General features: G+C 44.1%; 1 protein-coding gene across 1 annotated transcript in view; it reads left to right on the top strand.

The window, feature by feature from the left end:
• Positions 1-15714, top strand: part of CLNK (cytokine dependent hematopoietic cell linker) — a gene marked incomplete at both ends in the record, with an annotated part of 119700 nt that extends 103986 nt beyond the window's left edge. Inside the window, 4 exons of the mRNA XM_080942080.1 lie at positions 967-1094; positions 3804-3881; positions 8510-8665; positions 15547-15714. Coding sequence (XP_080798206.1) covers positions 967-1094; positions 3804-3881; positions 8510-8665; positions 15547-15714 — 530 coding nt within the window. The remainder of the gene's footprint in view (positions 1-966; positions 1095-3803; positions 3882-8509; positions 8666-15546) is intronic.
• Positions 15715-15985: the final 271 nt, after the last annotated feature.

A 15985-nucleotide genomic window follows, 5' to 3' on the forward strand; every position in this document is an offset into this window, starting at 1 on the left:
ATGAGTATGCAGTGTCTTTCCCCAATTCTTTTGGCATATTTATGGTTAAAAGTCTATTTTATTCATTTTTAAAATAGTTACTCCAGCTTGTTTATTGGGTCTGTTTGCTTGGAAAACCTTTTTCCAACCCTTTACTTGGAAGTAATGTCTATCTTTGTTTCTGAGGTGTGTTTCTTGTATGCAGCAGAATGATAGATCCTGTTTACATATTCAGTCTGTTAGCCTGTGTCTTTTTATTGGTGATTTGAGTTTATTAATATTGAGACATTAATGACTAATGATTGTTAGTTCCTGTTATTTTGATGCTGAGTATATTAGTGTATGTGTCTGAGTTTCTCTTTTCATTTTGTTGTGACATGATTAAAATTTTATGGTTTTAGTTTTTGTGTATGTAGTTACCCTCTTTGTGTTTGAGTTTTCCTTCTAGTATCCTCTGTAGGGCTAGATTAGCAGAAAGACATTTTTTCATTTGGTTTTGTCATGGAAACTGTTAGGGGAAGGATGAAGAGAGTTTGGGGCGTATGGCCCATGGAGGTGCGGCAAGGCCTGAGGGCAAGGGAGATGCCTCTGGGGGGCCCATGTTGGGAATCCCTTCCCTGAGGGACCAGCCACACAACGGTATAGTACGGAATAGAGTTTATTCAGGTCATGGGAGAGTTAAGAGGGTGGTAGAGGCAGAGAGAGAGAGAGAGAAGTAGAGGAGTAGAGGCCGGCCATGAGCACGTGGGACAGAGGGGGGAAGGGAAAGGGGAGAGCAAGGCTGCAAGAGCACAAGGGCAAGAGAGGCCAAGAGAGCGAGGAGGGGTCAAGCAGCTCCTTTTATAGTGTCAAGTCACTGGGGCGGAGCATACCTGGCCACTGCTGGGTAATTGAGGGGTGGGGTATACCTGGCTGTTGCTAAGTAACTGAGGGGTGGGGTTTACAGAATCCCAACAGAAACTACATTTAAGTGTGATCTGTTTTCAGACCATGCAGGTATCATGCAACACTGTCCTCTTCAGAGATGCCAAGCTGCAGCCAGCCGCAGCCCTCATGTGTTGCCCTATGAAAACACAAACTCAGAGAAACCTGTCCCTGCAAAGTCTGATGAGAAGGTGAGTCAGTAGCTTCTCTGTAAGCCCTTCTAGCAGTTTTGGCATCCAATGAGAGCTCACTGACAGTGCCCAAAGCAGATCACTGTGGCGGCCACTGTTTTCCCATACTGTCTTAAGTTTTTGTGGCTGTAATAAGACACTATGATTATGGAAACTCTTATAAAGGAAAACATTCCCAGCACTGTAAAACTCTTACATTGTTTGAAGCCTCCTTTGTACTAAGTCCCCACTAGTTGATGGAATAAAATAGAGGAATTTATTACAAAGGAGGCCTCAAAGTAAGGGTTTGAGTTTCAACTTTTGTGTTTACGAAGAACTACTTAAGTTATTCTTTATGTGCAATATATATGAGAAATTGCAAGGATTATATCCAGTCCCATGCTTTTGACAAATAAAATTACTAGGGTAGTCACTGTCCTGGTTCAAGAAACACATTTCCATGATACCCCAGTTTCCTTTCTTCCCCTGTGAAGCCTTGTCCTCCTCTGGCTGTTGACAGAAACTCTCATTTCCACCAATGCCCTGTGTCCTAACTAGAATCCTGTCTAAACAGAAACAAAGATTGGATCTTTTGTTCCTGGATTTGTTTCATGGAGCACAATGCTTTTAAGATTCACCCCTCCCACACCCCCTGTGTTTGCTTGGGTTGCGTTTTCCTTTAATTTTGTGTTAGACTCTTAATGAACCACAGTGCCAGAGTTGAATAGCAGAGACCAGAGGGTTGATTATAAAAAGTGCCCAGCCTACTGTGTGTTTTAGAACATTAGATATATCTGGCTAGCCATGCCCATAATCTGAGATGTCATGAAAGGGAGTGAGGCTGGAGTTAGGTAGGAGCTAGTGCACACTGGTCAGATCATGTTCACTTGTGCCCATCACTGGATGGATCATGTTGGTGCTGGGATGACCAGAGACTACAATGAGAAACCAGAGACTTGAGGTCATGTTCCTGATTATTGACAACCGTGCGGTTGATTTTGACTTGCTGAGCTTTTGCTACCCATCTGTAACAAGAATGAGCATTATCCATTATACATAATGGAGAGAAATAGTGTGGGAAAGGTTTGAGATACTTAATAAAGAAGGGCCTTAGGGAGGTATGACTCAACATTGGGACCCTGGTAACTCAGTGAACAGACTGGAGGACCATGAAGTCACGGGCACATATGCAATACCAGAAGCATAGATGAACACAAGTGCGTCTTTCTACAGTGTCAGAATTTACTGAGTAATAGATTCACCAGCTCTATCAGTTTCTTTGCTGCTATTTCCTAAGTAGTCCTGATTTTCCTTGATAGCTGCTCATTGGCACCCACAAGTTCTTTTACTCCAATGTATATGAATTATTTATGTTAACTCTTGGATTATAATTACACCATAACTGGGAGACAGGGCAGTGACAAATGATTTAAAAGGCCACAGAGTTTAAAGAGGCCTTAGCGGAGGTAAAGAATTGATACACATGCAGAGAGTCACTGCAGGAGGCTAGACACTGAGGGACCCAGTTGGATTGTTGCCAGAGACCCAGGAATGCACAGCTTAGTGCTAAGCTCAGGATGTAGCTGTAGAGGCAAGCCTAGGACACTAAGGTAAGCTTCAGACAGACAGACAGACAGACCATGGCGATTAAGTGAGAACTAAATAGTGGGGACTGAACTGAGCTGGAGCACTGGGACAGCTGGCAGTCTCCTGTCATTGTCTCTTGGTGCAGGTACCTGCGGTCACATGACAGGTGGTTAGGGCTGTTTCCACCAGTCCTTTGGCAGGGCCTGGGTGAGAAAGAACACGGCACGCTCTCTTGGTCTTGCATCCTCAGTCACTCTGGTAGGTTTTCAGGTAGGACCAAACTGTCCGCGTCTCATGGTCAGTGATGGACAGGCGGTAGCATCCATGTGGTAGCATCCATCCAAGATGCCACGTCATCCTTCCTCAAAGGGGAGCCAACCGCTGCTTTGTAAAGTGAAGTTGTCCAGGGAAAAACAGTCTGGAAGCTACTTCTCTACACAATGTGGAGTGTCTTAGAGCAGGGCACAGTCTACTCTCCAAACCACACACCATCCTAGTCAGTGCAGCATAGGAGAAAAACCAGCCAACTTACGCTTTCAGTCTCAGTATTACTACATGACTCCCAGCAAGAGATACATAAAGACAGGCGGCGGCAGCCTGCTCTGACCACTGTTTTTGCAGTGACCAGCAGGGCACAGTGTCACAGGCTACACACCTCCTCAGTAAACCTCACCACATGCAGATCCAGACATCATTGTTAGCTGAGTGTAATCTCAGCACCAGGAGGATTAGGAGTTCTGGGTCGTCTTCAGATATATAGTGAGTTCAAGTCCAGCCTGTGACATATTAGATCCTGTCTAAATGGAAAGTAAATAAAATAATTGACAGATGGAGGGTATATGCATTCTGAGACTCAAATGATGGACTTCTAATTGATTGGCAGTTTCTGGCCCGTCCCAACAACCACTCTCTCTTCACCCCTATCAACCTCAGCATTCCCAGCTGCAGTAGCTTATTCTGTGCCCGTCTTCTCACAGCATCGGTGGGCATTTCCAGGTTCCAGAACGAAATGTTCTAGGTTGAATATCTATCAATTAGTCTGTGAGTAGATACGGGTAGAACAAAAGTAAATCTGAATTAATTAGTTTATAATGAATACCTCCCTTTAATCCTAAAACATTCCTCGTTGAACTTGTACCATAGGATGTCCAGCAGAATGAATGGTACGTCGGAGAATACAGTCGTCAGGCGGTGGAAGAAGTGTTAATGAGAGAGAACAAGGTAATTCGTCTACATTGTTTCTGTGGCCATCCTGTGTGTTTCTTTTTGTGTGTGCATATGACACACACAAAAGTAGGAAGGGGGCTTAGAGAGAAGCAGTTCTGTGGGAGAGGAAATTAGTAAGAAAGGTCAACGGGGTATAGTTTCTAGTTACTTCCAGAGGAAAAAATCTTTGATAAAAGAACACTAAATATACAGATGAGATTATGAAAAATGATTTTCTGAAAATTTGGAAATACGTAAGATGGTTTCCAACCTAAGACTTGGTTTTTCCACTTGTCATATATCTCTGATTCTCCCAAGTTCCTAAACAAGATTAGTTGTTGACTGTTTATTCATAAAATGTAAAGCAGTTTTTAAAGGTATCAGTGCTAAGGGAGTGACTAGCAAATGGCATGTGGTATCGGGGTGCAGTGGGTCACAATGGGCAGTGCCTCCTTCTGCTCTCTTCAAGTTCCATCGCCTTACTAAACACACAGCCGTGCTACAGTTGAGTCTTTATATCTGACTTCTTCAAGAAAGGAACAGAATGCTGCAACCCAGAATATGACAGGCTGCGGAAACAGATATCCCTGAGATCTCTGCCATTTATCCCAAGATACTATTTCTTCCCTGCACACCAGATTCAAGATAGATTTGTTTGGGCTATGTGGGGTTCCACCTTGGCACTGTGGCTCTTCACACATCTCCCCAGGAGTAACATACTGTATCTCTTCCTTGACCAAATCCCAAGGCCAAAGCTAACTTCAAAAAGGATAGGGAGGTTACACCCTATTATGGCATTCAAATGGAGAACTCAAGTGTTTGTATGTAGGTCAAATGACAGTCACAGATTTCACCAAAAAAAGCAAGTGACTACTGGGTGACTACTTTGTCAAGCTCAGAATTACACTGGGTTGCTTAGAGATACTAGGAAGCTTCTGTGGCTTAAGGACCAATAATTCCTTAACCAGGCCACTGCTGAATATAAAAGTACAACAGGAAGACGGCAGTTAATTCAGGAATAAATGATAGGTCTCTAACGCATCTAAAAAAATCAGAATTAAAATTAAAATTTTTAATTATTTATCATTAAATAATTAAATAATCTATGATACACAAATAATGGCCATTTCCCCCACACAATGTCCAGTCCTAATCCTAGAACCCATGAGTGGATCACTTTATATGGAAAAAGGGACTTAGATTAAGTTGGAGATCTTGCAATGGGGAGGTTATCCTGGGCTGAGTGGCCCCTTGTGATCTCCAGTAAGAGAGAGGCAAGAATATAAGGGAACCGATTTGGTTGTGGAAGTACAGGCCAAAATGGTGGGAGCAACATGAGCAATAATTCTGGTGACTTCTAGGGACTAGCAGAGTCACAGACATAAACTCCATACCCCTCCCCCATGCTAGTCTATCCCAATGTGATCCACATTAGACTTCTGACCTCCAAAACTATACAAGAATGACTTTATTTTTCAGTTACTATTTTCATGTTAGCCTGCTAACACTAGCATTAGAGACTAAGACGGTTGCTAACAAATCATCTTGACCCCATCAGGAATAAGTGGAACTACCCCATCCCCTAGGTGGGGAGGCTGAGGCCATGGTCTCATTTACAACAAAGAGATAAGTATCCATTGCACCAAGTCTCACCTGCTTCCAGCTACAATGACTGTTCTTAGCAGTGGGATGGAGATTGAGGGGTTGTTATCCGGTCTGTCCCAGAATCTCTGTCCTCTTTCTCTGTCAAAACCTCAAACATGTCCATCCTAGTGATGGTAGAGCTGGCCAAGGCTTCCCTTTTTGGGTAATCGGTATGCAATGTACCATTATGTTCACATAGTTGGATTTTCACCACCAACAGCCTTAGAGGACCCAGATGCAGAAGCCCACATGTGAGCTGTACTGGGAGAGCACTGTACTTGCCGTACTTTGGGCATCACTATAGCAGGGCTTGGTGCTCCTCCAATGCCCCTTCCTCTCCTTGTGCCTACACTGTGTCCCTCCTAAAACACAGGGTAACAGTGTCTAAGCTGAGCAACTGTCTTTGCCTTTTCTGTTTGCACCGATTTGCCAGAATGTGCTTCCCGTTTAGAAAAGATTAATTTAATTTAAGTGAAAGGTTTCTCAGATTTATTTTGACAAATGCATTGCAGAGTTTAAGATGATAAAACACCCAGTTTGGCTCCAGTTCTTGGACCCCGTCCCCCTTCCTGATCTCGCAATGTTCTGTACTGGAGTCATAAGCCTTTGCTCATGAATAAATGTGTCAGGCAGAGGAAGTCGAAGATGGCTCCTTATCACCTTTAAAAACAGAAGTCAGCATGCTTAAGAATTAGATATGGGAGTTTGGCTTTCATCGTTTGCTAACTGTCCAACCACTGGCCACATATGACCAAGAACAGCTATGAATGCAACTTATTCAAAACACTATGAGACAATTTTTATTAGTTTTTAGCAATTAAAGAATATTTATTTGCATTATTTAAATGTGTGTCTGTGTGTGCGCGCGCACATGTATATGTGGGTGCCCTTAGAGGCCAGAAGAAGGTGGTGGATCCCTTAGAGAGAGGTGTGCTTTTGTAAGTTGCCTGACATGGCCATGTACTTGGTTCTCATGATAAAGGGGCAAGAGTTCTTAATGGCTGAGCCATCTTTCTGGCCCTCCCCTCTCCCTGTCTCAGTTTGACTGCTCATTTCTCAAACATAAACTATGTAGATGACACCCTCATATACAGTGTCAATGCTGGACCCAACTGCTAAGCCTGGGAGATTTGCTTAGGCTCTGAAGTCTTAATTCTCTGTAAATAGGGGTAAATGTTTTTTTCTCTGGATTTATGCAAAACCAAATGAAATAATGTATGTAAGATGCCAATCACCTTAAGGGCAGCTCTCAGTAGACTTCTACCGCCCACATCATTATAATGCATGCACAAAGTAATCATGCTATCCTTAAATTTAGTGTTAAAGAATCATATCATGGGCTAGAGAGATAGCTCAGCAGTTAAAAGCACTGACTGCTCTTCCAGAGGTCCTGAGTTCAATTCCCAGCAACCACATGGTGGCTCACGACCATCTGCAATGAGTTCTGGCGCCCTCTTCTGGTATGTCTGAAGAGTGCAACAGTGTACTCACATATGTAAAATAAATTTTAAAAATTTTTAAAAAGAATCGTATCACATGACATACTATTTAGTATATTGATACCGTATTACAGATTACTATACTATCGATTACAGTTATCAATATCCCATACAATCTGTATAGATACTGTAGCAACTAGAAATACAGATCATCATCCATGATAACTACATCTATGCTATTTTTATGACATTTTTCATCAACTATGCACATTTTCACACATTTATAGTCATGGACTTTTAGTATGCTCCAGCATGTGATGACACTGTATAACCCTGAGGTCAAACCTTGTGTGTTCAAGGAAAGTCTGCCTTTCAGCTTCACATCTTCATCTTGAGCAGTTCCCTCCCATGTGTCTGGTTAGTTCTAGTGAATACTCTATTCTTGGCCATTGGACTTTTCAGTTCTGTTGATCTGCATCCCTTGGCTGTCCACCCCTGGGCCTCAGAAATGGATACTTCTGGTCTGTTTTCTATCTCCTCTTCCTTGCCCCACCCTTGCCCTGACCCTGCAGGCTGTATTTCCTACTCCATTTCTCTACTCGTTAGGGCATCAGTCCCTGCAAAGCCCCATCCATCTTTTGCAAACCCTGATCCTGCATTGAAATTCCCTCACACAGGGCTCCAATGTACTGGGCTAAGATCTTTGTTTGGTCTGTGGTGGCTTCCATTTCTCTCTAGAATAAGATTGAATCTCCAGGATAAGCAGGACATATCAACAGTCAGGGAAACACACCAGAGAGGGATGAAGGAGGACTTTCCTGTGCAGGAAGGGGACAATGTGTAACAGAGAGGAGACCCAGAGCAGGTGTCCGTTCAGGAAATGGTACCCTGGCTGGAGCCTCATTAAGATTGTAAGAATTATGCAGGAAGTTGAGAAAGATTTGGCAGAAGGAAGCACCATTGTGTATCTGGTACACACTCATCAGGCGGTAAAAATATCATCCATATAGACACTGTGTTAGCCATTGCTGTGACAAAAGACCCAAAGAAAACTTCATGAGGAAGGCTTCTTTGAGCTCCTTGTTTCGGCCCCTGGCAGGCTGATCTATTGCTTTTAGGTCTGTGGCAAAGCAGCAGCATCATGGATGAAGGGCTGCCCACCACACAGTGGCCAGAAAGCAGAGAGAAGATAAGAACAAGATACATCTTTCAAAAACACCCCCTAGATGATCTACTTCCTAGACTAGGCTCCACCTCCAAATAGCCCATTCAGCTTCGAACTCACCAGTGGATTAACCTTATGATGGTAGCATGTTCGTGAACCAATTGCTTTTCTATGTCACCACCTGCTAACACATAAACCACTTGAGGGGACACTTCATATCCAAACCCCAATAGGCACTCAGTCAGACAGAGGTCACAGAGGTAAATGGAATGTGGGACTGGGCTGCCAAAAGCTAAATCCATCCAAGAATCTCACAAGAGCATCTTTGTCGATGTCACCTTAGAGCCAGGGTCCTTGCACGTCTGAGATGATAACCACAATTCCTTTTGCTTTAGGATGGTACCTTTTTGGTCCGAGATTGTTCCACAAAATCTAAGGCAGAGCCATATGTTTTGGTGGTGTTTTATGGGAACAAGGTCTACAATGTGAAAATCCGCTTCCTCGAGAACAATCAGCAGTTTGCCCTGGGCACAGGACTCAGAGGAAATGAGGTAGGTACGACCCATCCACCACCGCCCTTTCCTCGGCTATAAGTAAAAAGGAAACAGAATTTACGAGACTGTCTTAGTTAGGGTTTTTATTGCTGTGAACAGACACCATGACCAAGGCGAGTCTTATAAATAACAACATTTAATTGGGGCTGGCTTACAGGTTCAGAGGTGCAGTCCATTATCATGAAGACATGAGCATAGCAGGATCCAGACAGGCATGGTGCAGGAGACACTGAGAGCTCTACATCTTCATCCAAATGAAGCCAGGAACCGACTGAGTATCCTCAGGCAACTAGGAGGAGTACCTCCAAGCCCACCCCCAAAGTGACACACTTCCTCCAACAAGGCCACACCTTCTACTAGTGCCACTCCCTGGGACAAGCATATGCAAACCATCACAGAGACGCTACATGCCCCAGTGGACACAGGACAGGGAGAGTGGCACTGCAGTGATCTCCTTCAGATGAACATGCTGGCACATGTAATGCTATGTTCAGTTCACCATACATCAGTCCATTACGCCACTAACTGTCCCTCAGCCCCGTAAACCTATTAGAAAAAAAAAAAACTGTTCAGGAAAAAAAGCAACGGCATTCTGCAGGCAAATCCATTCACTACTCTGAGCTTAAGATCTGGACCCCTGTTGCTCAGTGATGGACATCCAACAGCTCCAGACCTCAGCTTCATCTGCTAGAGGGAGACAGGGGTGGAGTATGTGTCTTGTCCCCCAAATTTACAAGATGAAGTCTGAGCCCCCAGGAGTTCACCATATGACTACATTTGGAAATAAAGCCCTTACAAAGGTTCTTAAGCCTAAGTGGCATTAGCCATAAGCTCTAATCCAACAGGACTAGATTCTTTAAAATAAACATTTATAAAAGAAGAATCCCAAAGCTGGGGAAGTGGGGACAATTTCCAGCCAGCCTAGCCTACTTAGAAAACTCAGGCCAGAGAGAGAACTTATCTCAAAAAACAATGAAGTGGATAGTGCCTGAAAGGTGACAAACTTGTTCTCTGCCCTCCTGATACACACACATATAGACACCTAAATACTCATAAACATGCATATACCATGCACACATATATAAAAGAGAAGCACCAGGAAGCCATAGGGTCAGAGATGCAGAGATGGTCAGAAACTCTCATGGGTGTTCTTGGGCTGGGTTCCACCCATGCCTCATCTCTCCTGGAAAGAGAGAGAGGGCTCTCTGTGTCTGCTGGGACTCTCCAAGGCTGAAGATGCAAGGACTTTTCTCAAACGTTCATGCCAACACTCAACCATTGGACCCAGCTCTTAGGCCAAAGTCATCAGCATGGCCCATGGAAACTCCTGTACTGAGACAAGGAATGGGGTCTATCAGAAAGCAATACCCACTATGCAATGATCCTGCCACACATCTGAAAACCAGACATAAAACCCACAGAGAAGCCAACAGCCTGGTGTAGTGTGATATAACAACCATCTCAGTCTGGAAATGCTAGGAAGACTAAAACAGCAGCTTAATAGAAGTCAAGGATCTGGATACGAAAATGAAAATGGTTTTTTAGTGAAAAGAAACACTGGGATTGTGGGTCAGTGGGTAGAGCACTTGCCTGGTGTGGGTGAAGTTCTGGACTCCATCTATCTAAAACAGGTATGCTAGTGTAAATCCTAGCACTTGGGAGGTAGAGGCAGGAGGATCCGGTTCATCCTTGTTATATAGTGACTTCTAGGCCAGCATGGGCTACAAGAGACCCTATCTCAAAACAGAAAAAAAAATGAGAACTGCTACTTGTAACTAGTTGTAACCTATCAGTGGTTGTAGACATACTGAACAGGGGAAGAACAAACATTTTGCCAATGACCCAGGTTAGACCTTGTCACATGCACCCTGTCACAACCTTAATCAGAGTGACACAAGAGAAGAATAGTGAGCCACTGTTACCAAGTGTCCTTCCCAAGCCTGCGAGCCACCTGGTTGTCATTCTCTTTAACCCTTAGAATACACAAGCAGGGGCACTGAGCTACTTGAAAAACAGAAAATACTATCTGCATGTAGCTGTGTTCACAAACAGCGACCGACTGTTCTGAAACAAATTCAGGGTAACTTAGCCGATGCAGCCCCATAATCAGACTATAACCATTTAACCATTTGGCTTGTTTTGTACCATGTGCACTATAATAACAGTTGTGTGGACACTTTTACAATTGCACAAGTGCTACTGTTCTCTAAGCATCACTTAAATGTACACGTGTGCCTGAGTACATGTATATGTACCACGTAGACATGCATGCAGTTGCCTACAGAGGCCAAAAGAGGGCATTGGATCAAACCTGGACTTGGGTTTGTAAGCCATCAGATGTGGATGCTGGGAATAGAACCTGGGGCCTCTGCAAGAGTAGCAAGTGTTCTTACCCACTGAGCCATCTCTCCAGTCCCTGAGCATCTCTTAAATGGTCCCATTTAAGTTTAGATTTGGGGAATGGCAAAGGAACCAACTTTTTTCTAATTTTTATTAAGGGGGGAAAGGAATCATGGTTTTATAAATTAATTATAGGAAGTTAGATTATAAGCAGACAGCTAAAAAATACCAGGTCCAAAAGCAGATAGACATTTGACAGCTAAAATTATTTAGGAATACTCAAGCCAACACCATAATGTATACTGAAAGGACATTCAACCTGTTGTTAATGAACAGTGGCATCTTCCTAAGTCACACAATGGAGGATGTGTGGAGGGCATATGGGCTTACAATAAGTAAGTGGCCTTATTTCGTAAATGCAGTGAATAGGTATCTGCCAACAGCCATACTAAAAGCCTTTTATAATATTGATTTTTAATTACATGTGTGGGGGGTATCTGAGTGTGTGTGTGTGTGTGTGTGTGTGTGTTGGAGCGCGAGCGCGAGGGCGTGCACATAAGGTGCCCAGGAAGCCAGAAGAGCATCAGTTATCCAGAAGCTGGAGTTACAGCTGTTTGTTTGTTTGTGAGCTGTCATGTGAGTGTTGGGAACAGAACTCAGGCCCTCTGTGAAAACAGTGTTCTCACCTACTGATCCATCTCTCTAGCCTCTGCCCACTCCCAATTTTTTTAAACTAAAATAGCTTTGAAGATCATTGAGTAGCTTTCAGAAAATCAGAAAACATTTTTGCAACCTAGCACCTACCAGGTATCCTGACAGTGCTGTCCCTAGAAAGCCTGCTTGGGGTACACAGTTGACGAATGAGAACGCTCTAAGTGTCTATAGAAGCATACCCTGAAAAGTAAAACAAACCAGACCATCTTAATATACATTTGCTAAATGTAAGAACACGAACTGTTTTTTTTACACCGTGGTCTCATTTGTCTGACAAGTTTGCCCTGGGCTACAATACCAGTGTATATATGTAATGAATGACTTGGCCGGAAACTATATTTCAAAGTAAATTCTAATATTTTTTAATGATTAAAAAAACCTAGCTCAGAGAAAGAACATGTGGATGAGGACACGGGGAGAGAAAAATTCTGTGAGCTGGAAGATGTTGAAGGATGCTGTGAACTTGAGCTACTGGTCCCTCTTGAGCCAGCCAAGGAGAAAGGCTTCAGGAAGAGGCACCCATGTAGGCACCTGAGACCTCGGGCCTGCTGAATTGTGGGAAGATACATTTTTGTTGATTCTTCCAGTCTGCTCTGACAAACGGTGTTCCTTCCACTGTTATGACAGCCCTTGCCAACTTACACAGTTTAAATCCAGGACTTCCGTAGACACCTGTTGTTCATCAGGAGACGTTGAAATAACATCACGGGGGCTTAGCAAGTGCTTCCTGCAGGCCCATGAGTGACAGTTCTGTCATCTGGCTGCAGGAAGAGTTCTGGTTACGTCCAGTCTCTGAAACAGTGTCCTTTTCTGAGAATCACACGCGGCCTGGGGAGAGGTAGCCAACACTGGAGAGGAGGCAAGAAGATGGTAAATACGGTCAATGTGACCTAGCTAGATCTCCTAAAAAACAAGCCCCCAAGGATTTAATCCCATTAATGGAGGTGTGCAGAGCCACACCAATCCCTAGGCTTGGGTTCTGAACCACATCGAAAGGAGAAAGGATGCTGAGTCTCAACATTTATGATTCTCTGCTTTTTTTTTTTTTTTAAGATTTATTTATTATGTATACAATGTTCTGCCTGCATGTATGCCTGCACACCAGAAGGGGGCACCAGACCTCATTATAGATCATTGTGAGCCATCATGTGGTTGCTGGAAATTGAACTCAGGACCTCTGGAAGAGCAGTCAGCGCTCTTAACCACTGCGCCATCTCTCCAGCCCAATTCTTTGCTTCTTGACTACGGATATGATATGACCAACCGCCTCAGACTTCTGGTCTTCGATGGACTATCCCACAAACTGCACCCCATTGCCAGACTAGGCCCTTTCTCCATCAAGTTGCTTTTGGGGGCGTATCTTATCAGGGCAGCAAGACTGTAACTCAAATAGACAGATCAGTACTCCAGTCCTTCCTCAGCCGAGAGCGTGTGAGCTGAGCCAGTAAGTAGGTTACCACAGAAATGCCCAAACACAGTCACATTCAGAAGGCATTGTATTAAAAACTAGGGTGGCCAGTTTATTTTTCTGAGGACTACCAGGCCAACGGACAAAACAGAGTCAGACAGACAGATCCTGCCACAATTAATAGTTACCGTTTTCTTGTGCTTACCAGTCAGTTCTGTCGTTAACTAGGTGACAGCCACATGCAGATAGAAACCTATCTACATGAAGGGACCAGCTACCTCAAGGGGGACCAGTAGCTCAAGTTCACAGCATCCTTCAACATCTTCTTCCAGCTCACAGAAGTTTTCTTCTTAAAAACAAACAATAGCAACAAAAACCAACCCCCCCAAAAAAGTTGTATGATTTTCAAATACTTGAGCTTCATGTTTATTTCATATATATCGAACTAGGAAATGGATACTCCTTTGGCCAGGAATTTGTACTTTGCTCTCCCAGCCCACCTACCCACATACCCCCCCCCTCTCTCTCTCTCTCTCTGTGTGTGTGTGTGTGTGTGTGTGTATGTGTGTGTGTGTGTATGTGTGTGTGTGTGTGTATGTGTGTGTGTGTGTGTGTGTGTGTGTGTGTGTCCTTAAAGCATCTTTAGGAAGGACACATGGAGGACCATTTACTTGGGAGAAACAGAGCCTGTACTAAGATCTTAGTCTTGTTTCCAACATGTCACTCTTTGGCCTGCTAAGGGGAAAAAGACAGCATAACCCCTCTGTAATTACATCCTAATAGCATCTTATCAGATTGGGAGCCATCCATGGCTGCCTTGGCAGTACTGAGCTGTCGAGGAGCCCACCTGTAGACTCCACCTTCTTCGTCTGCACAAACTGTTACAATTACTGCATACCAATGTCCATTTAAAAGCCCCTTTCTGTGTTGGTTCTTAATGCACCCTGCAGGCACGAGTTTTCCTTTTCAAGTATCTGCTGAACTTTCGCATACAGGCCCCATGCAGAGGCACTGGCCCCTACCCCACCCACCCCCTAAAGAAAGGGACTGCTTTCATCTGCATTTTAAAGATGGTGAAAGTGAAGCTCAGAAACTAGTAAACAAACTACTGTGCCATCTGAGCCATCTCTCCAGCCCACCTCATGTCTTCCTATTCTTTTCTTTTTCTGTCCCTCTCTCTCCCTTCCTCCCTCTCTTCCTCCCTCTCCCACTCCATTTTTTCTAACAAGGGAAAAGAAATGTGCAGCCCACAGTCTGCACATAGGACAGACACAAAAGATTTAAACAGATTTTAGAATCTAATATTAGGACATTTGACATCCACTCTTCTCCTGGGGGGAAAAAAATCTAAGATTAAAAATAGGAGCTTAATTACAGACTCTTCTCCCAGCCTTTTCAGGCCATGCTACAGCTGTGGGCACATCACTAGAGTCCCTAAGAATGGGTGGGAGTGTGGTTTATTGCACCTGCCTTGTTTTCTAATACTGTGGTATTATAGAATTCACCCACATAGTAGACTAGTGAGGGAGGTTACAGATAGCAAATTGATTACTTCAGAACAATGCCAAGGAGAACAAAAGTGAGAAGAGGAAGCCCTTGCCCTTGCCCCTGACCACTGACACCAGGAAAGAGTCTTCCCTGAGCTGCCTGTGAACCTGGTCAGTGGAGGAGCGCTGTACAGAAAGGTTCTCTGCACTGGCCTCTTTGTTAAGTGTAAAAAAAAAGGGGGGGGGGGGAAGCTTTGGTTTGAAACTGGAAGTGAAATTCAAAAACTCCTTTCTTCCTAAGGAGTCTGAAGACAGTCTAGGATGCATCCCACAGTTCCTCATTCACAGACCCTTGCTGTGTGCAGGAACGGAACGTCGGGAAGCCTTTCTCCCAAATGCTGTCCCTGCTTAAGCACCATTCACGCTCACAGAGAATTCCAGCGGCAAGTCCCAAATGTCACCACCAATGTAGACAGAGAAACCAAGTGCAAGAAGTTTCCCTCGGGTCGCACAGCTAGCAGACGGCAGGACCGCCAAGCTTTAAACTCTTCATTCGTGGTGACCTCACAGACAACCCATCTAAGTCATGTGCTGTGATTCCCCTTTGTCTTCTCCTCCCGCTTGTCACGCCTCCTTTCATGGCTCATTTGCTATATCTTCAAGACAAAATAAAATAGCCAGACATGTTGGCTAAACCTAGAGCGCTTCGAGACGATCACTGCAAGTTCAAGGCCCATCTGGATTACAGAGTCCAGACCAGGCTGAGCTGCAGGTTGAGCCTCTAATCTCATCACTTTCTAGTATGTCTCTCAACAATGTCAAAATTACAAAACTGGTCCACATTCCCTAAGTCCCATACCACAGCTGAGCCCAGCCTTACGGGCAGCAGATGCGTTCAAAGGTGTTCATTCTTCTTTTCTGTGTTTCAGATGTTCGACTCTGTGGAAGACATCATTGAACACTACATGTATTTTCCCATCCTGCTAATAGATGGGAAAGACAAGGCTGCACACAGGGGGCAGTGCTACCTCACACAGCCACCGCCTCTCGCCAGGCACCTTCTGACTCAGTGCTCCAGCCAGACGCTTCACGAGTAAGTAGCCCAGCCAGATATTTCCACGTCAGCGGCCTGGGCCTTGTCTCATCCCTGGCTCAATGGATTTGGTCCTTTCATCTGCATTTATCTCAAATCATTATTTTCTGTGTCTTCAAGGGATGACTTTTTTGACTCCGTTAAAAAAAAAAAAATTCTGTAATGGAACTTGAAAGCTCAACTATGACTTGAAAGCTTAAGTCATAGAAGAAATGTTTGTAACCTACATTAAACCTACGTTTAAGAAGTATTCTCTAAACAGAAAAACTACAGAC

The sequence above is a fragment of the Micromys minutus genome, assembly GCF_963924665.1.
Source record: "Micromys minutus genome assembly, chromosome: 1".
Classification (NCBI taxonomy): Eukaryota; Metazoa; Chordata; class Mammalia; order Rodentia; family Muridae; genus Micromys; species Micromys minutus.